The sequence below is a fragment of the Thermobia domestica genome, chromosome 9 (assembly GCF_964235325.1).
Source record: "Thermobia domestica chromosome 9, izTheDome1.hap1.1, whole genome shotgun sequence".
Classification (NCBI taxonomy): Eukaryota; Metazoa; Arthropoda; class Insecta; order Zygentoma; family Lepismatidae; genus Thermobia; species Thermobia domestica.
The window spans coordinates 145,940,698-145,964,011 of NC_137462.1; the positions used below are offsets into that span (position 1 = coordinate 145,940,698).

Below are 23,314 nucleotides of genomic sequence, written 5' to 3' on the forward strand. Positions count from 1 at the left end.
ATATGGCAAAAACACTTTCTCACAAAGCAAAATTCAGTTTTTAATAATTTTAAATTATTATTTTAGATTTTTTGCCTTACACTGCATCTCAATCAGAAAAGCTTAAATAAATTCAGACATAAGAAAAAGAAATTCTCTCAAAAATTCTGTAGCAACAAAAGAGATTGTGTATATTGTTCATCTGAAGACTTGTTTCAAACTTATTTAACTTCTAAGAAACTGAACGGTATCTTATAAACTTTATAAATTATCTAAAAACAGTCTAATTGCATATATGTTGTCTGAAGACACTTTAAAAAAGTGCCTTTAAGAGAAATAATAATAATACTAGGTTCAGTCTGTGTTACTATCAATCATAATGAAGTTATCAGCATAAACATAGCATTCAATATGAACGACCATGTTCATATACTGTAGCGTAATAGACTCATTTCAACAACTTTATGATGAAATTTTCTGATGAAAATACTAATAATATTCTAATAATCAGGATTTCAAAAGCACTTCTTTCCAGGGTCTTTAACTTGCGAAGATAATGTTTTCTCTACGTTAAAGAAAAAGTACTCAAACTGAAGTTAACGTTAAACTTAACTCAGAAAGCGTCGCAATATTAAGTTATCGTACTGTTTCGATAGTATTGTGTATCTTCTTTCGCGGTTACATCAAAAACTTCAACTGGTGTTCTTCCTCACATCTCACAGCATTAACTTTAACTTCTTGAAACAACCGATAATATTCAGATGAGTAAAATGGTTACTACTTGTATCAAATAGATATAGAAATCATAAAATACTTAAAAATGCTTTGTTTATTGCTCATTAGAGAGCTATACTGCGTCGTATTATGTGCTTTTCGTGCTTCTTTTATTTTACTTTCCTTCATTGTTTAACAACTGAAAAAGATATAAGATACAATCGAAACAGTGAGGTAATTTAATATTAAGACACTCCAATGTAAAGTAAGCTCTCACCATTCCAGCGGATATCAGAAAAAGTTGTGCTGGGTTACCGAAATCACCGGATTACACGAAGGTATATGAAAATTGTACACTCTCACTAATCTGGCAGCTATCTGCCCATCTAGTGATATCGCAGCTCCTCCACCTTCACAGAGTTCATCACAAAAAACATTTTACTGAATGGGCCACAGTAGCAGACAACCGGATTATAGACTCTACTTTTATTTTTATTTTTACTTTTTGTGCGTTTAAACTTAGCATTACATAGAGCTACTTTGAAGATCCACTTACGAATCGTAGTTTATTAGAACCAAAGAGTTAAAATTAAATTTTGAGAGAGATACTCTGAACAAACAATGAAATTGTATTGTAAATTGCCGGATATAAAACTCAAGCTACCTATAATTTCAAAATTGCCACAAGAGTCGATACAGGAACTGTCCATACATCTACAAGTATTTTCACAGAACAAGGATTTAGCACCACTGATACCAATATTGATGAAGATATATTTTTGCTGGCAATACAAATCAGACTCGTAATAAAACTTCTTGGTCTTCATTAGAATGGATAGATAAGTAATTACTTCAAATAATGTATACAATGTTTGTATCAACTTATTTTTTCTTTCTTTTAATAGAAACACCTAGTGAACAGCAAGTCATAGATATTCCAATCGTTTCATCATCGGATTGTGTTCGAATATACAGCTCCAAGATTCCAATCTCTAGCAATCAATTGTGTGCAGGTGGTGAATTAAACAAGGATGCCTGTGCAGGATTTGGAGGTTCTCCGTTGATTTTGATTGACCAATCACGAAACCGACCTCCCGTTTATTACCAAGTTGGAATCGTATCTTTCGGTTCTAATAAGTGTGGACTTGAAGGAGTACCAGGAGTGTATACGAGAGTAGACAGATACTTGGACTGGATAAGAAATAAGCTCAACAACCCTTAAATGTGTTACAATATTTCCATGTGTATTTTTATGTGTGTGTGTGTGTGTGGGCGTAAGAATTTGTGTGTTTATTATGTGCGTGCATGAAGTGTTTATATGTACTTTTTTTTGTAAGATACTCCAATACATAATTACTCATGTATTATGATGTACATATCAGATTTTTATAACGAACATATTGAAATGTTCTGTGAATACAACATATTTTTTTCCTCTGACAACATGAATTGAGTTGATAAACGAACTGTATTATTACATTTTGGAAGCTTTTTTTTTTAACTAATACTCTTTGTTTTAATATGTTTATTGACAAATAGAAGTAATGTAATTATTCCAGTTGTTTTAATGTTCTTTTCTGTTTTAGCTTTATTTTTTAACCCTTTCAAACCTGATAAGCATATGAAATAACATGATAAGCTACATGTGCATTTGAATAGACAAAGAGACTGAATTGCAACTCATGAACCTAAGTTAAAGCTTAATGTTGAAAGAAGTTGTCTAAATAAACAAATAAATGAATTTTTTTTAACAAATATGGTAAACTTAGAACTATCAACGGAAAAACTTATCTTCTTATCTTGATTGATGTTGAATTCTCATATTATTGTTCTCTTTTCGCACACTAATTACTATTATGCATATTAGATCTTTATTGAAAAGGTGGCATTCGATAACACACATAACAAAAGCATACAGAATTTATAATATTCATAAGATTTTTCATAAGAAATATTACTATATTTACATTCTGCTGTTCTAGCTCTAACACTAAAAATCAAAACAAAGATTAAGAAATTTAGGGTAAGAAAGTCAAGATATCTAGTAATTTGTCTAAAAATAATACTTTATTTTCTTGGTAAACAGAAATTTATACAGAAGCTTACTGTTTTACGTTACTAAATGTCTGTACTTAGCAGAATATTATTTCCACTTTCTCATAAGCAATGACAGTTTACAACTGATAATGGTACATAGACTGGAATAAGAACAAAGCTTGTTTATTGTTTTTAGACAAGATATTGTAATAGGCAGTATCAAGACTCAAATTAGCAATGTATTAATATGAGTATTACAATTATGATATAATTAATCCATACCATGTTGCATGATTTAAGAAGATTGACTGCATTTAAAATACGTACAAGATAAATTTCGGAAATTCCGAAATTGCTTCTTGAAATTCTATAATAGTATATATATACACTTATCAATTAACCATTTTCTACAGAGAAATTCAAATTTTTAAAGTCTGTTATCTTTAAGTAGCAGTAAGATACATAATATTATACATACAATTATTTTTTTTTCTTCGGAGTCTAATGTAAGGAACATCGATTTAATTTGTATTACATGAATGCACAGTACTCCAAGAGTTGAATTTATATAGTTTACTTTAACATACACAAAAACAATTTAGTATGATAGGAATAAAATATTCCGTTAAAGAAAGGTATTTAGTAGCATAAAAAGAGTGGGTTCGTTTAATGTTTCGTTTATTAAGCAAATAATTTCTTTTGGGAATATTTTAAATTATTCTATTTCATCCACGATAAAAAATTACCTGTTGCAGTTACAGTTTGCCTAGATTTAAGAGCATACAATTGTGACTGCAAAAAATGAAAAACGCGAATTAAAAGGCGTTTGAGCTCCCGTACGAGAGAGTGTTACAAGGGATATAGGATGCTCATTACGATAACATATATGATATTAATAATATTTAATGAATTAGGAAATAAACAACTTCATAATGTGTATTAGTTCAGCCCGGGGAAAAAAAGCCCATACATTTCCATGGTATTTTCTAAATTCCATGAAACTGGAAGTTGGAGTTTTTAGGAATAAAGCATTAAACATACAGTAAAGCGTTCATGGGAAGATCCAGCGTTAAATTTTATTCAGGGTTATTCAAACATACTCTCAAGATAAATTAGCAAACATGAAGCTCAAAACTCAAATAAAAAATAAATTGAAACTATTCAACCGAAATTGGAGAAAAGGAAAGATTACAAGGGAAAGATGAGAACTGGGATAAAATATTGAACTAAACAAACAGGAAAAGAGAGGAGAGGGATAATAAGTAACTAAGCATGAGACAAGAAAATTCATATAATTCTGCGAATTCGAAATATATTCTGTTACTTATCTTATATGTGACTCCAATATTTGATTTTCTTTTTTTTTTAAAAAAAAAAAAACAAATAAGATTCTACTAAATAAGAAAACGAACTTATTAAATACAAAACGTTGCCATTTATATCATTTTTCGTAATACAAACGACATTGTAAAAAATTAAAAACAATTTAATTTTTTGTATGTTATAATGATAAATACATCTAATTATCCTTTAAAAAAAGAAGGAAAGTTGTAATATCAGTTTTAGAAACAAATTTTGTATTAGAATTCAAAATATATGTTTAAAAACAGTAATTCTAAATGGTGTGTATAGAATACAATTGTAAAATGTGTCCTTGGATTTATTTTGTTGTTGTAAATAAAACAATTTTATATGGAGGAATTACAGATAATTTTAATTTCATATTTCCTATTTCTCCTAGCCACACTAGAATATTGCTTTCCGTGAGATCAGCAAAGTCAAGGAGTGCCGGGTCAGGTCAGAGGACAAATGGGTGACCGTTCGAACTTACCACATGGTGATAGCATTACAGCGTCGTGAGGACAATTGGGAAGCTACTTGAAGTAAAGAAATACCGAACTTAGTTTAGAAGTCCTGCATTAACGGTGTAGAAGGCCGATTTGCTGATCGCACATCACCTCAAAGCTAGGAGTGCCACAAGTCGGCTATAGGTCCTTACCATTGCCCTCTAAGGCCTGTTTAGCCTTTTCTTTTATCTATCCTATTTACTAAGTGAATAACCACGACTTTGTGTGTCAACTTATAAATTATCCTTGCAAGATCAAGAAAATTGGTTCTCAAATTCGCATTGTAAGTAAATTTAATTTTTGATAACTGTTGTTGAGGCGACAAATAGTTATCCACTTTATATATTATTAGAATATAATCAACAAGACGGAAGTATCCAATAAATTTGAAGCATTCTTTCATAATATCAGTCTCAAAATGGTGACCATTACGATGTTGACCAAAAAGGATTTCCCATGAGCAGTCTGTCTATTTGTCTAAATTTTCTTTTCAAATTCGAAATAATAATTGGAGATTCATAACTCTAATCAAATTTTGACTTTGGCAATTTCATTTACTTATAAATCATTAAATTCGTTGCTTCTTAACCATTTCTGGGTGCATCTTATCGCCAAGTTGGAAGGTGCTGAATTGTGCATGTCGACTACATTGATGACCGCTAATTTAGGTTTGTTGGCGTCGACCAAATAAGGCATAGAAATAGACCAAATAGACCAAAAAAGAAATCAAGAAATGAAATTAGTTCTTGATTTCTTTTTTTTATCACATTCAGAAATTTACTGTTGTTGTCAGTGATTTGTTTGATAAGTCACTTTGCTATTGTGTAGATTTGGATAATTTTCCCCGGATATAATAGACCAAAGAACGTCCGCTTCATGAACCTTCGATTTAAAAAAAAGTAGCAGTGTTCCGTACACGGTGACCGTGATCAATCAATCATCGATTAACCGTGATCGATCAGTTGACGGTGATCAATCAATCCATCAAATAGTTCTTGAAATTTCCTCGTCTCCCGGGCGGACACGCAAAGTGAATATATAAAGAAGTTGGATAATATATGGAGATGGGACACTCCCATCTTTTAAGATGAAAACACCTTTTGTGTCCACAGGGAACAAAGCGTTTGAACTATGGTTTCAAGAGCATTTAGGCACCTTGTTTGACATGCAAAATACCCAGATTTAAAACTGTGGGACTATTTGAAGAAGTGGATAAAACACATATAAGCATCCTCGTCCCATGTTGGAACTGATGAGCGAGTAGATCTCCTCAATACCTCATGGAATCATTTCCAAAAACAATCCAGGCCAGAGGCGGTGTTTCCTACTATTCGTCAGGTTCCTTTGGGGGTGACTATTTTTTTTCCGTGTGCTTATATAGTAATTGGAACAAAAGAATTCCAACGTAGATAAAAATCAGTTTCCTATTTGTTGATAACGATGTAACAGCTATCGCTTAAAGGCAGCATGATGACTCAGTGGTAGAGCGCTCACTTCTGATGCAAGGGATCCCTGGGAGGCCATACGAGTTTGTGATGAGCATAATAGTGTCCGTGGATTTTCTCGGGGTTTTTTCCGTTCTCACAATCTCATTCCACTAATCTTTCATAAGCATTCACTTTCATTAACTATGTGTCTCCTTTAGCGTAAAGGGTATAACCGTGCGATGTTAATAATTTCATTTCTTTTTCAGGTATCGGTTAATAACAATATGGAAGAAGTGATTTGATTATAATGAACATGTACTATCGCTGTTTAGCAAAATGTTTTGTTGCTTATATGCATTGTTCTTATGGCTGAAGTCAGAGAGAAATATGCTATTTTGCGGTTTAGAGCAGCCACTTTCTAACTGTGTACCAAGACAAAAATATTGGTGTTTCAGGTGAAAAAAATAAAATAAAATAAAATAAAATAAAATAAAATAAAATAAAAAAACGGAATACTACGAACGCATGAATATTTTATATATATTATTATATATTATATATTTTATATATATTATTATATATTATATATTTTATATATATAATCCTTCAAAAAGGCAACAATAACTATGTTTCGTTACTTGATAGTGAAACAATTGCAGTTCCGTAGGTAATGTTTCCTTATGATCAAAAATACTGTACGAAGTAACTCGACATTAGCTACGTTTTGTTATTGTTTTAATAAAATATGAACCAGGATTTTAAATCATACAGTTAGTGTCAAAAACTAGAAAACTCTGGTTTAGGGTTACAATAAGTGTTTCCAGTATTTGATAAGACGCATGAAGAGTATTTTGCATGTGTGAGAATGTTAAAAGAAAAAACTACTACGATAGAAAAGTTTCGATCGTTAAAAATGAAATGAAATAACATCCTACGAATATACTGTTTAGAAGGAAGAATAATGATTATGAAAAAATTAGTGGAATGTCAGTGGGGGAACCTACAAGAAACTTAAGACACATTGTGCTGTCTACCAACAAGCTTACATAGGGGTGTAACCAAGCCAGTTGAGAGTTCTATCACTAAACCGACACTTGTTTTGTTTTTACCATAACAAGTGACGAGCAAAGGTTTCTTTGGCAAGAGAACTAACCCATATATTCATACTTAAATTCTGAGAGTTTTGGAACCTACAGAAATTTGGCATATTGTTATAATTTGTTACTCTAACACTTACACCGAAATATATCCAGGATACAAGAACAGTAAACACAGTTCGTAGAAGTGAAATATGTATAATCGTAAAAAATAGTCTTCATTTGATTTTTTTCTGTCCAAAACTGATATTTTAATTACTATTTAAACGATATTTATTACGTTCTTATTATGCTCAAATTATTGATTTAGAACTTTGTGCGTAACTTAGGAATCAAAACTCTGTAGACATGCTTAGTATTTCAAATGCTTATATAGAAGGATGCCCAAATTATTGATTTAGAACTTTGTGTATAACTTAAGAACCAAAACTGTACACATGCTTAGTATTTCACATGCTTATATAGAAGGACGCCCAAATTATTGATTTAGAACTTTGTGCATAATTTAGGAGCCAGAACTTTGCACACATAGTATTTCACATGCTTATATAACAGATCAATGTCTACGACCGTACCAAATTTCATTCCGACCGGATGAGTTCCGTGTATGTTTTCTTGTTTTCGAAAATATGACTCAAAATTTGACTGCCCATAACTCAGATACCGAAAACCTGTACAAACATAGTATTTTACATTCCTATATAGAAGAATGCCCAAACATTAGGAACCAAAACTCTGTACACCATAGTATTTCACATGCTTCCGGAAATTTTGAACCTGCTGGTAAAAAACCGTTTGGGAAAATAACAAAAATATTTGTTTTAGGTTTTTCGAACGCGTGAAAAATGTAAGTTGAGAAATTTCAATATTGTGAATATTTAAAAAAAGAAACATTCGAAAATAAAACTGTTGTAATTATTCTTGAAAATTAATAGTCTATACTCATCTTCTTTATGTGCCTTTTAGTCGTTTACTCCTCGTTATGTATTAATTAAAGAACTTTTACAATTGCATACACATCTGCCATCATGAAGCGTTTCTGTTGCAACAAATAGGGCTCTTGAATGAAACTGAGTTCTTAATGTGCTCTTTGATCTGCTGAAATTTTGTTAATTTTAACCAAATTACTTCTTAAAAGAAAGAGCAGTAGGCAAATTTCAATAATACTCATGCACAAAGACATATAATTACTATTATTTAATATTCAACTACAGACTTTAATATAAACTTTATGAACAAAATTTTGTATGTAGGCAAATACCGGTTTTCTAGGGCGACAAATTATCTGTATATATTAAAATGAAAGTGAATATGTTTGTAACTTACAACTCTTGAACCACCAGACTGATCTCGATAAAAAGTTTCAACATTGATGAGGTACAGGCCTGAGATGGGTTTTATCATTTCACTTTGAAGGTGCAACTTGGAGGAAGGAAGTGCGGATATATATTGAAATGACCAATATTACTGTTGAACCCATAGTTTTCAACAGTAATATTGCTGCTGATATGAACAGTGACATTTCCGATGAAGCTTAAATTCAAATTCAGCACTTCAACTTGGGAGAAGGGGAGGGTATATATATATATATATATATATATAATGATCGAAAATGACCGATATTAATGTCAAATCCATAGTTCTCGGGGTTGCTGAAATCAACAGTAATACTTCCGATACTGTTTAAATAAAAATTCACGCCCGCAACTTAGGGGAGGGGGAAGGGGAGATATACATATATAAAAATGAATGAAAATAGCCGATATCAGTGTCGAATCCATAGTTTTCGGGGTCGCTGAGATGAGCAGTGACACTTCTAATGCCGTTTAAATTCAAATTCAGCGCCGTGGCCTGGGGGTGGGGGAGAGTGGATATATATACAAATGATTATATATTATATATATATATATATATACAAATGATCGAAAATGATAGATATTAGTGTCGAATCCATAATTTTTGGGGTTGCTGTGATAAACAGTAACACTTCCGATGCCGTTTAAATCCAAATTTGGACCCGAAACTTTGGTAGGAAGAGATATATAAAAATGACGGAAAATGGCCGATATTAGTATCAAATCCATAATTTTCGGGGTTGCTGAGATGGGCAGTGACATTTTCGAGGCAGTTTAGATCCAAATTCATTCCCGCAATTTGGGGGCGGAGGGATATATAAATATGATCGAAAATGACCGATATTAGTGTCGAATCCATAGTTTTTGGGGTGGCTGAGATGAACACTTTCGATGCCGTTTAAATCCAAATTCAGCCCCCATTAGTACTCGTAAAAGGGGTAGGGTGACATTTATTTATTTCGGAAAAACATCAGGCAAATGCCTAATTACAGTTTTCCCTCATTTTATGGTAATACACTAACATACACATATAATAACATAGTAATATGATCTCAATTGTATCGTAATACACTGTAAAATACATATATAATAAAATATGAAAGCAAAATATACGTTAAAATACAGATTAGCACGATATACAGAATACAGAAAATTTATGTCGAATGAAAATTTTGTTTATAAATAAAAATATCTATATCTGGGTGTCCTTGTGACATCTTATTATACAATATCCACATTTTTCTGACAGGTGATACATCCAGTGCATTAGTCCTTTGCGCTGAGAGATTGAATATGCCATTATGGGGTCTCGTTGTTCTATGTAGGACGTGAATTTTGATTTCTGATAACAAATATTCTGAATATACTACACCATGAGTTATTTTATGTAATGAAGATAAAATGAAATGATGACTTCTGCTTTCAAGAGATTGTAATGAATATTTGTTTCGAAGATCTTTGTAGTCCTCAAATTTTGGATATATCCCTACTTCTTTATATGTTAAAAAGCCCACAAAATTATTTTGAATGTTTTCGATTTTGTTTATATATTTGTTACTATTATAACCCCATATTATTGCTACATATTCCACCTTAGACTGTACATAGGCAGTGTATAATGTTTTAAGGTAGTGTTAGAAAATTCACTTTCTAATCTCATCACAAAGTCAAGGTTCCTAAAGGCCTCACCAACTACTCTGTTGACATGAATATCGAATAATAGGTTTGACTGCAGAGTAACTCCAAGATCAGTAACATAATCCACTCTCTCAATTGGCATTTGATTAATAGTATACACATTGCGTACATAGTTCATTTTTCTGGTGTATAATACTACTTTGCATTTTCTAATATTCAGCAGCAACTTGTTTGATTCACATCATTGAGAAATAGCATTAATGTCACTTTACAAAGAAATTGCGTCTAATTCCGTGGAGATACTGCGAAAGATTTTTAATTAAATGTAAAATTAATTAAAAATGAGTGATACTAGTGTCGAATTCATAGTTTTTGGGGTCCGTGAGTTCATTGGTGACAGTTTTGGTGCCCCTTATACAAAAAATGAAACGTATTCTCCAACATGCGAAGAACGGGTATTCTGCTAGTCTTTAATAATAACGAACGGAAGTTTCACATGTTAAATTCTGTAATATTTGTCGCTGCTCAAATTTACGCACTTGTGCGGTGTGTGTGTATGTAAATAAGATTCTCTCTTTTTTTGAGTTGTTCGAAAAATATACAAATAATAAAGAGGGATTTTTATCAGAAATCAGAAAACTAAAAAGTAAAATTAAAAGCTGTTGCTTTAAGTATTTTTTTCTGCTAGCGAAATACGTTGTATATATGCTGCAGACACGTTACAGCAAATAAAATTAGCGTCAGACGAAGAAATAGTTTTTAAATTATATTTTCAGGATTTTGCCAATACTTCCAAACAAAAATTTTTTTCTAATGGGTTCAAAATTTCCGGAAATTTTGCTCAACACAAGGAAGATACATATCTCCATGAAATGTATTTGATTTTAACATATTGGTATTAACTAAAATGATGCTGGCTCTCTTATTTTAACACTTCCCTGCCATTATAAGATTACTTAAGATAATTTAAATGCGTCTATATTAATTAATCTAACTAGGATTATATGTCAGTATCTTTCGTAGCCATAACTCCATTCTATCACAATGCTAGTTTTAATGGAGTGGTGCAAATATATTTATTGACACAAAATTTCTCTATTATAATACAAGAAACATAACTACTCAATGATCTTAACTGTAAACTAGTAAATACAGAATAGTTTTCATTTTAAAAGCACAATATGGTAAAATATTCGAAAATTTCAATTTTTCTCAATTTTTTCGTTTTTCTCCAAGCTCGGGAAAAACGGTAAAAACTTTTTTTTTTTACCCAAAATTTCCGTTTTTTTTTTCCAGGCCTTCACAACACTATCTACGACAGTACCAAATTTTATTCCAATAGGATGTGTTCGGTATATATTTTTTTGTTTTCGAAAATATTACTCAAAATTTCACTGCCCATAACTCAGAAACCGAAAACCTGAACAAACATGGTATTTTGCATGCTTATATAAAAGAATGCCCAAATTATTGATTTAGAGTTTTGTGCATAACTTAGGAATCAAAACTTCGTTCACCATAGTATTTCATATGCTTATATAGCAGGTGAAGGTCTACGACTGCACCAAATTTCATTCCGATCGGATGCGTTCCGTGTGTTTTCTTCTTTCAAAAAAATATGACTCAAAATTTGACTGCCCATAACCTGGAAACTTGCACAACATAATATTTTGCATGTTTATATAGAAGAACAAGGTCTACCAGAATGCTAAACTTTATTTATATAGGATGAGTTGTGTGTATGATTTCTAGTTTTCGAAAATACAGTGAAACCTCCCTTAACGGACACCTCTCAATAACGGACACCTCTATAATACGGACAGATTTTTTTGTCCCAGCAAAAACATATCTTCTCTTACGGGACAAAACCCTCCCTTTTACGGACACTCTCAGATACGGACGCGGACAGTCATTTTCCCCCCAAACATTTCAATAACTTCTTCATAACTGACAAATTATTTTCGGTTCTGCGATACACAAACACACAACATACATGTTTCTTCTGCAACCGTACTGAGGATTCTCAGTGCACACTTGCTAAAGAGCTTTATTATCCTTGTAGAAGAAAAACCATGCATTTTTCGCTAAACAAAAGTTTAGCCCATTAGTTGATTCCTAACGCATCTTTTGAGAAGGTTGTGAGAACTTGAAATAAGTGAAAAATGCTTATATGTACTTAAGAAAATTAGCGTACACGAATTATCTTTTGCAGTATACGAATACATTAATACATCCCCCAGCAGTAGTATTATTTAACAGAAATGAATTTCTCCTTCATCCCTCCCAGTAACTCAAATACGTACTAAATAGAGTATTTTCATATTGAATTTTACGCGTTTACGCTCATACAAAATGTATTTTCTGTTTTACTGCATACAACTACCGTTGTGAGAAATTAAATTTCTGTAACCTCTCTGTAACGGACACCTCTCAGTAACGGACAAAAATTCATGTCCCATTGGTGTCCGTTATTCAGAGGTTTCACTGTATAACTCAAAATTTGACGGACCATAACTCGGGAACCGAAAGCCTGAATAACATTTCACATGTTTATACAGCAGGTCAATCCATATCATCATGCCAAGTTTGATTCATGTCGAAGAGTTTAATTGGACTCCTAGTAATGATCTTCATTTTCCAGAAGAAATATTATATATTATATATATCAGCAATTTATTTCACAAAAAATGTTAGATTTGCTTTAAGGAACAGAAGAAAAACACTAATAAAGACTGAATATACAAAGTTTTATTTTTTAAATAGCCATATTATTAATATTATTATTCAGGGTCAGTACACAGTATTAATATATACAAGCGTATCAATAAAAAAATCTCGTAAATATTATTTCGACTTTCATACATAATTACAAAGACACATACAATGCACAATTACAAGTTGTGTGCATGAACAAAAAAACAAAAAAGAACTTTAGTACAAAACATATAAAGATCTTTTAACCTTTTAAAAAAATCAGCTTGGAACACCAGCCAAATGCAAATTAATACCTATCCAATTTCATATAGTTTGAAGAGATTTCTTTTGTGAGAAGAAATCTCTTCATTTGTTTGTTTGTTTGCTCTTATATTAAATTGACAATCTTTTCGTTGAATGACTAGCATTATTAGTAAATAAAAATAACTACACGTGCAGTGAAGGGAAAGTCTAAAAGCGAGCGAATGGGTGAATATTACGACATGTTATTCTAGCAGCAGAAGATATTATGTAGGTTACATTAGGTATACCTGTATGTAAGAATTAAACTCTGAATGCATACATGTATAAATACTATTATTTCTTCTTTTTGACTATTTGTTAAGGCCCCTTTACAGTTTATAGACAAGATGGAAAAGGAAAGAAAGAAACAAAAACCTACAAATAGATTTGGTATCGAGAGAAAATAGTATGCCCTGATGCTACACCTAATAAGAGTATGTCTACAAGAAAAAAAATTACTTTTTTTTAATCTTAAAAATGTATAGTTCCGCTAAGCTTCTCATCTTCCACATTTATGACAATAATTTTCACTTTTTCTTTACAATTTTGTTTTTAATTTTTCTTACTCACATTCTTTTCTTCGAAAAAATAAGGAAAGGCACAAAAGTAACACTTCTTTTTTTTGTCAGAGAAAATAAGAACAACAATTCACCTACAAATTCGCTCCATATAATTAACATTCATACTAACACATACATATACAATATATATATATATATATATATATATATATATATATATATATATATATAACACGTAGTTTATACATTATTAACTGTACAATATTTTACAGAAAAGGAAAAAGAAAATGCTTTCCCATTACAACATTAGAGTTTGAAAATTATACTTGAATATATCTCATTTTGTTTTCTTTCAGTCAAATTCAAATTCGAATGCACAGTCCCCAAAACACGCATTATCTACCCTACAACATGATTTTGTCAATAACTTTAAACGAACAAACCAATTTAAGCATGATTCTTGATTAATATATAAAGAATTAGGTTCTCCTTTCGTCCAAAAATATGTACTAAAATTGTTTATATATATTAAACGTGTGTGTTCATGTGTTTCAAAATTTAATAGTAAACCTAGAAAGGTAAGGACGGATTTTCTTTAATATTAATAAGTAATAGTCCACTATCAACATGATGTACACTCATGTCCAAAATTATTGTCGCATGTCTATAAATATGTTGTTCTATGAATATAATTTGATAACGAATTCGCCCGGTATTTCTTATAATGTGAGTATGTGTATAATCGGCAAAGACATGTATGTGGCAAATTTCATGTCAAAAGAGCAGTAAATAAACACAATAAAACGAAAATAAAATTTTCTTATCCATTTGCCAACATTTTATTTTACTCATTCTAAATTTCGTATTTATAATTGTTTTCCTACGAAGTTTACCACAAATATACATTTCCTGATTACACACATAGCATCAGTATTAAAAGTACCTTGCAAAATCAATATTTAAATTATATTCTTACAAGAAGACAGTTATAGATATGTGACAATAATTTTGGACATGAGTGTACCTTTTACAATAATATCTGGAAAATAAGGAAGTGTTGCAGTTTTTAAAGAATGGAGATAGGTTTTACAAAAGCCCTAGACATAAACATCTGTAGGACTTAATGAGCTACAAAAGTATCATATTTACCCGACTGTAGGAAGATCTTGGTACAAAAAAAAAATGCCCTTTGTCTTAGAATCGGCATTGTTAATACAATCCGTAAAGTAGAGGACACATTTTATCGAAGCAATAGGAAACAAAAATCGAAATATATCTGTTTCTGTCCGTATTTTGTAGGTTTTTACCATCGTGTAGACTCAATGTTGCCAAGTCAGTGGATTTTCTTCCAAAATGGATTTTAGTTTTTATCGAGAAAGAAATGCATTTTTTTTTTAAATAGTGCTCACGCTTAGATTTAGCAGCAAGACATTTTAAGTATTCACAACAAGTTACAATTGAATAAAAACAGTATATTAAACAATTCTTAACAGTTTCTATATGAATATTGGTCTTCTTTTGTATTTAGATTGGTTCATTCGTTCCCTAGCTATTAACAAAAGAACATGTAAAGAGTAAGTATGCAGTTTATTTAATGACTGTGCATCAGCAGAAAGCATTTTGCAGTCAATTATTATACAATTATAAATCTGCCACTATCATTATAATTATTTAAAAGCGACTTTTGTAATACGAACGTACGCTCCTATTACTGAGACAGAAATTTATGAATATACATGTGTCATGAGTTATTTTCATAAATAAAAACTAAAGAAACTCAAGATACTATTATTTACTATATATTATTCCATATGAACATTAATTTCGGCAGTTTGATAATTGACATGAGTTAGAAATATAAATTATTTTGGATTTTCATAAGAACATCTATTTTCTAAAGGAAACTGTTTACACATGTATACTCGTATTTTCTACGTATAAAATTGGCTGATGTTTAAGACATACTTTTTTTTTACGGCTAACATTTAGTATTCACGATGAGCTCTATGTTTTACTAAATAGAAACAACAAGAAAAGAATGTATAAATAACAATATAAAAATTATGTATATAGGATACTTAGGATAACGTGTTGATAAAGAATTTTGTTATGTTGCAAGCTTCTTTACTTAAATTAAGTAATAAGAATAACAAAATTATATATAAGGATTGGAAAAAAATGCCAAAAGCATATCAACAAACAGAGACGAAAACATGTGAAATCAATAAGTTAACATAGAAAGAAATAAGTTTTTAAGCTCTTTGTTAAATAAGTAAGTAACCGTAAAATAATTGACTTTCAACCTGGATGAAAAATAACGTTACATATAATGAAGTGTTTGCTCACATATAATTACGTATGGTCCCTTATAATTCTTGTCAACGATAACAAGAATTATTATAATCGATATTTCGTACTCCATAGGCCTTGCCAAACATCGATAATATGTGTTGATAAAGAACAAATGTTCTGTTAACGAAATCCAATTAATATCAGAATGATGAATATAAAGAGAATGGTTGATTTTTGAACCATTCACTTGAATTCCACTTAGATTTTTTAAATGTATATATATATATATTTACCTAATATACTTGTTAATTTACCAGACACGCACACAATATTTTATGTCAGTTAACCACTAGGAAATAATCGAAATCTTTACTTGCATTAATAGTATACTGTAATGTAATTTTCAGAATTCTTCAAACGAAGTAAAGTAATTTTCAGTTTTTAATTTCTTTTTTCTTTTCTTTTTTTTTAAATTTTAAATGTATTTCTTTGCTTTTACTAGTGCAAACATTCTTTTCATATGAACAGATAAACAACTTTTCTTTTTATCGTTTGCACATTCAAGATTTGAAATCAAAATAAAATATTTAACAAATTAAAAGCGATCAATATATTGCATGAAAACTAAAATTATGTCACTCAATTTGTTTGCAATATATCTTCTTTTGTTTTTAGAAGAAAATTTTTGGTAGATCTTTAAAAATTCCTATCTATACAGTATACTTCAAAAAACATAGAATCTGTTCAAAAATTATAAAGCTTTTTGCTTCAAGTTTTTTAGTTAACTATTTGAACCCTTATTCAACAGATATATATATATATATATATATATATATATATATATATATATATATATATATATATATATATATATCTTCATGACTAAATGATATTAGCATTGATGACGATTAGGTAGAAAAATCAATCGTAGATTAAATGATTGAGTTTTATTAGTCTGGATTTATTATGGAAATATTTTCTGTCCCTTTATCATTAATGTTGCAAATGTTACACTTTTAATACTTACACACGAATAGTTTCTGTGTATATTACTCGTATAAAGGAAAATGAGGGAAGAAAAGTTCATAAGAGTATGTCATTACTCATGTCAAACAACATTTAGTTTCATAAACATACAAAAAAAGAATGGTAGTTTGTGTCTGCACGAAAAGTATGCTTTCTTACAAAGTTCAGTTTTGTTTTTCTACTAGTTTTTTATTTTGACAATCAAGTCCGTTTCCTTCCATCAAGCTAAAGATACATCATTTCATACAATCCTTTGGTCTTCATATGCTCTATACAGGGTGAATTACGAAGAGTTATGAATGTTATATTAAAAAAAAAAAAAAAAAAAAAGTTTACACACTTACAAACATGGCACTCATAACACTCACAGCCTTTAGTTTGTATAGTACTTAGTTTTAAAAATAAGGACAAATGGGAACATTATATTTCTGCGCTATTTCTTACTTTCTCTGTAAGCGGAGAAAGTTATTCTTGTATGTTCAACACAAACTATCGTAAGCTGAATTTCATGACTTGATTGTGAATCATGGTTTCAGTTATTCACTGGGTCCTTGTACTACTCGTTAACCTCTCAAATAGAAGATTTTCTTTCCTTACATATACATCCGAAAAAAAAAAAAGTTTCTATCTACATCACTCGCACCACACACTTGTAAGTTTTACATAGTTAAACATCGAAGAGAACACTTCACTCATTATAACAAGTAAATGGTAATATTTAAAAATTCCACATAATGAAATGTATAATCATCCTTTCTATTGGGGAGTTGAAGTCCGTGGCCAAGCAATTTTGGCATCTATTCTTTTGTAGGCAAACATACAATGTTTTCCCGCTTGCGTAACAATTCCTTTCACATCCTGAGGACATTCGCCATCTGCCAGCAGAGTTTCTAAGAAAGAAAAAGAAATGCTATGAAGTTACAATACTTTGATCTTGTATTCAGTTACTGGAGAATCTGATAAAAATTTCAAGATACTACCAATAAATTGATTCAAAAACAATAATAATAATAAATAATGTACGAAAACGAACTACTTTTAAGAACAAGTAACTTTTCATAAAATAAGCATGGAAAATTTGTCCATGCTTTGTGTCAGAACTTGGAATGTGGAGATATTTGATATATTTTTAAAAATGAACCTTTTTGAAAATATGGTAGTTTTTCTTGTGTTGCAACTATGATAACCGCATTTGCACATGATAACAAAAATTACAAATTTAATACAATTTTTTCTTAACAATATCAGTACTTCAAGTTCTAAGAAACCAAATAAATTATGTACGACACGAAGGAAAAAGTACGATGTGTACAGGCAACTGCCGTTTGGTACTTAGTTTTCCCTCATTTGTACCAGTTTTTCAGAGTACCAAGAGATTGCTGTACTAGCAATTATTGAAATTACACTACTGCTACATCAACATCATGTTCTATACCTTTGTGTCGGATAATGTGTTTCCCTATACTATCCCAGGAAGGTTGAGTTGATCTTGTATGTTGGGCATATGCACCTGCCAAATGCACCGGATTCAAGTCCTTGTGGTTCTGATTCCATTTTAATAGGAAGTCCTACTGATAATAAGCTTAACATTGCATGAACTCAATAGTCAAATCAAGTACACCAACCCTTCGATTTAACAGATTTCGAAAGCAACGGACCAACTCTAGAGCATCCGATTCAACTTGAAAGTCCTGGCTTCAAACTAAAAACATTGAACTTAGTATTCTATATAATACATATTTACAGTATACCAGATATCTTACACTGTCAGATTGGATAATGTGCTTAATTAGAAGTACAATACTGTATTGTTGTCTTTCTTTCGTAACGTAATTGTAGATGCTGGCCATTGCAACCTTAGTGTCGAAACTTAACAACGTCGGACCGTTATTTCATCCTTTTAGTCCATCAAAATGAGGGATAAGCGAAAGGAAGAGTAAGGAGAAACTCGTCTTTCATTCTTCAACAGTGTGATACAAGGCACCTCAAGGAAACTTAAGGAGTTTCTTAACCTAAAAAGAACTTTGAATCTATTATTTTTCCCCTGTTGCTGGGTTAGCTGATCATCATTAGAATATTAGGCCCAGATCGAGTTCGTTGACAATCAATAATTGGTGTCGTTAGATTCGCTTATAAGAATATCTATTGAGAAACTGAGTTGTGAATATATATTTCTTCTCCGTTAAAATGTTATTACTTTCTTGATAACTCTCTATAAATCTGCGCTGAATAGGATTGGGAAACTAATGTACTTATAGAAAGACCATATAATAAGCAATAATAATTATTAGTTATCTTCTCTAATCATTTTATCGTTTAAAAACCCACTCTAAAAAAAATAAACCTACCTTCACCGTCTACTAGCTTGAACAATCCATAATCTTGTGGATTAGTAATACGAACTTTGTGAGCTATAATCTTGCAAACATCCCTCGTTGTCATGTTTGGCCTAACAGGTAACGTCTTTGTAATTATACTTCCATGCATTTCATCAGGAACAACTATCTTCAATACTGATCGAAAATCTGTTAAAGAGGCCACTCGCCACTACAAAAAAAGAAATAATACATTCAAATTTCGGGAAGAAATACATCAGGAATACGGAAAGCAATTTTGTGGAGAGATCATACAAGATAATGTAATATTTTTTAGTACTTTTGTGTGTTTCATGCTCAAAAAAACATTATATATATGTATATATATATATATATATATATATATATATATATATATATATATATATATATATATATATATATATATATATATATATATATATATATATTGAAATTCTATTCACAAGTAATTCGTTTAAACATACATAAAAACAATATCTAACAATATCTGTTCGTGAAACAAAAACAAAAACCCTTATAAAATTTTGGACTCTTAAAACATTACATACTGCCCTTTTACTACATATCTGATGCTTAATCTATATATTTTTTCTTTCCGTATTGATAATATCTCTAGAGTCTACTCACTATTATCTGGCTTTAAAAATTGACAACTGATTGCTAATGAAAAAACTAGAAGTTCATTTAAAGCGTGGCCACAATGTAACAAAATAGTTAACAAAATAGTTTACAAAATAGTTAACTCTTATGTCTTCCTCAAGACTTGACAAAAGACTGGATTGCAGAAAACTTTTAACAGTGTATATCTTTACCTAATTAGTGTCTTATACCATTTCTTTATCTAATTACCATTTTATAACATTTTCTTGTAGTTTCTATTTAAATAATAATAATAATAATAATAATAATAATAATAATAATAATAATAATAATAATAATAATAATAATAATAATAATAATAATAATAAATGTTATTAACTTATTAAAGTGCACTTGATTCTCTATTGATTTTGCCTTTTCCAGTCCACAAAGCAAATCTGTAACATTGACAGATTCAAATGTCCATGGTTTTCACAGTTATATTTATAAAGAAAATGGAAGATTTCATTTTTTAATTTAAAGATGATTTTATGAACGAATTGCATGTTTACATCATGTTTATTTTGTTACTCTTAAAAAAATCAATGCATTCACATGAAATCAATTACACGAAATACAGCATACTCACATCAAGGCTTTCGCCTGGCCCCAGTGTTCTGTTCTGTTCTTCGGAACATGCCCTGAAGTTTTTGAGCACATGAACTGCACTGGAAAGTGTTGTGAGGTAGTAGCCGCCTTCTCCAGAAAGCAGAGAGGGGTGTAAAAGACCCCACATATACTCAGCTTCAATCTCCGCTGCTACCATTCCGCTTTGTACAAGGACCCACACAAACAAAGGAAGGAAGTCATCTGCACCCAAAAGTACGCCCCGATTGTGATTTGTTGATTTTACCTACAACAGATAGAAGTTTATAGTTTGTTTAGTCAACTAGGTCAAACACATTTTACAAATTGCTAAACATACCGATCTTAACAGTATAGAAACAACAAACAAAATCAAAACTTATGTAATATGTAAAGACCTATGAACAAAATAGGCCACCCACCTTCATTTCAGGAACATACACTTTCCACTCACAATTATTAATAGCATATTTTAAAACTTAAGTATAAAAAGGGACAGAGTATTCAAATTTCGAATCTGTTAGCTATTGATAAATACTACAAAACTTTCAGAAAGATAAATGGCTCAAATTCATAAACTCGACTATGCACAATATTGGCGCACATTCTCAATTAATATAATTGATAACAACGAGATCAATGAAATGTAAACAATTACACCTTTAGGTGTTCAAATTCTGTAATTTACACTGTATACCAATTCATTAAAGATGTAAAGAATACGAAAATATTTCTAAGCTAGAATATAATCTACGTTTAAACATTACTTCTTTACAGAATTAGCACAAATTTATAAAACACGAACCACACTCAACATATCATCTACCAGTTTGTACTGTTAAAATGAAATTTAAATACGGAGATTTTAGAACTATATCTAAATGCATACAATGGTTTAGGTTTATTTACTGTACAGTGATACTCAGGTCGTTTTAATAATAAATAATTTATAGATAGGAATTCTAAATAACAATCTAGATGTAAGGCTACGGATATAAGCATATATCGGGCGGCTTCACAGCTTCTTTTTTGTTCTTAATATCTTTTTCCTTTTTAGTTTCGCTTCTTCCTTCCATATCTGATAAAGCATTTAGCGAAAGAACATATAGTGTCCTATATTTAGTGTTGTGTGACATGCATACTGTTTTCTGGTTAAGTAATTTAGTTTCCCCATTCTCCTGTCACGTGTCCTCTTCTCCAATTTTTCCCATGTGTATATTTGAAATTAAATTACTTTGTTTTCACATAACGTAAAAACGTTAAATGTTATAAAAAATTTCGGAAAGAACTAAATTCAAACACCAATAAGTGTTATTGCTACCAGAGGTTATTAATGATATTACCTTGATGTTTCAAGCGTCATGACTAGCATCATCAGGGAAAACAAAAAATATAATATTTGCACTATGGAATGAAACTTTTTAGACTGTTTTAAAATTTATACCAATTGTTATATATTAAAACCCTTCCAAATTACGTTACTTACCGAGTTAAAAATGGCAGATATTGACGTGAGCAAGTTTTCAAGTTTCTCCAAGGGTGAATCAACTTCCTGTAACCGTTTTAAGAAATGGCATATAGTTTTCAATTCTGCACCTGTAGGGGGAGTGATCTTCGCCTGCAAAGTAATAAGTAATATATGTTTTATAATATATATACATACACACAAACCTTAATAAAACAAAATACAAAAGAAATTAACCCCAGGGAGTACTCAACAGTGTTTCTTTCATTCTTCGATGTATACTAACAAAAATTACACTTTATTTTTTACTACTGAACTATTAACCAATATACACTTGCGTTTTATTACTTCTTGTAGAGTTCTTTTATCTCTACAAAGCTAGGTACATATTTATTCTACGTAATTGATTATTTCATAACATTTTAGGCTTCTGAATTTATGTAAGTGACTTCTTGAAATGACAGAATGATGGATTAAAATCTGGATTAATTTTAACATCTATGACCCAGTTTTGAGGTACTACTCTTAGATCAGTAATGAAAAAAGTATTAAGTTGCTTTTAAGTATGTATTTCATTCATTTATCGATTTCATACATGATTTAACTTCCCGCTTATTAAACTATATAATTAATTAAGTGGCAACGACAAATTAAAGATATAAACTACAGCTTTCTCGTTATCAAGTTGTGTATCATTACACGTAACATGAAGTGTCAATGGAAACGGGATGACTTTGCTTGAAGCTATAGAAGAGCTTGTTAAAGAGATTGCAACTAACTAAAAGCCACAGGATGAAATAACACAAAGACTAACTTAAGCACTTTGTTAGATGTTTAGAAATCTGATTGGAAATGCTCTATACTGATTTTCATTGTATAATTAATCTTGTGCGTTTCCAAGACATACAGGGAAAGTAAAGACATAATTCGAATGTTTCAACGGTAATCCAACAATAATGCAACAGTAGCCCACTAATATCGGTATACATAGACGAATAAGTGGGTATAGATGAATGGTTTTGCATTTCCACGTCTCAACTGCAAGGTCTCATGTTCTAGTCATGCAGCCATGACAGATCGACTGATAAGAACCAAGCACTAACTGTTGAGCTTCTCCGCAGCCCACAGTTTGCGCATGCTTTTGTTACCTGTAATTCTGTGTTAGGCTCTATTAAAACATATATAAATCCTACTATCAATCGAGACCTAATGTTGATCAGTACGTCCTGCCCTTCACAACATTCCTGAGGATTCAATGACAAATAAACAAACACTAATATCGACATCTACGTAGCAATGTTCACTGGGTAATTTGCTAATGGGTACTACAGGATATAT

The 23,314-nt window shown here is 30.7% G+C and overlaps 2 protein-coding genes across 8 annotated transcripts in view; one reads left to right on the forward strand and one right to left on the reverse strand.

Moving 5' to 3' along the window:
- The window catches only part of LOC145695090 (CLIP domain-containing serine protease HP8-like), an 86,011-nt gene extending 81,921 nt beyond the window's left edge, over positions 1–4,090 (forward strand). The window contains exon 7 of the mRNA XM_081771976.1: positions 1,599–4,090. Coding sequence (XP_081628102.1) covers positions 1,599–1,915 — 317 coding nt within the window. The 3' untranslated portion in view covers positions 1,916–4,090. The remainder of the gene's footprint in view (positions 1–1,598) is intronic.
- An 8,732-nt stretch (positions 4,091–12,822) lies between these two features.
- spri (Src homology 2 domain-containing protein sprint) overlaps positions 12,823–23,314 on the reverse strand; it is a 946,527-nt gene continuing 936,035 nt past the window's right edge. For all 7 annotated transcript variants that reach the window (XM_081771977.1, XM_081771978.1, XM_081771981.1 and 4 more), the window contains 4 exons: positions 21,998–22,129; positions 20,516–20,779; positions 19,279–19,477; positions 12,823–17,820 (listed from right to left, as the gene is read on the reverse strand). In XM_081771977.1, coding sequence (XP_081628103.1) covers positions 17,687–17,820; positions 19,279–19,477; positions 20,516–20,779; positions 21,998–22,129 — 729 coding nt within the window. In that variant the 3' untranslated portion in view covers positions 12,823–17,686. The remainder of the gene's footprint in view (positions 17,821–19,278; positions 19,478–20,515; positions 20,780–21,997; positions 22,130–23,314) is intronic.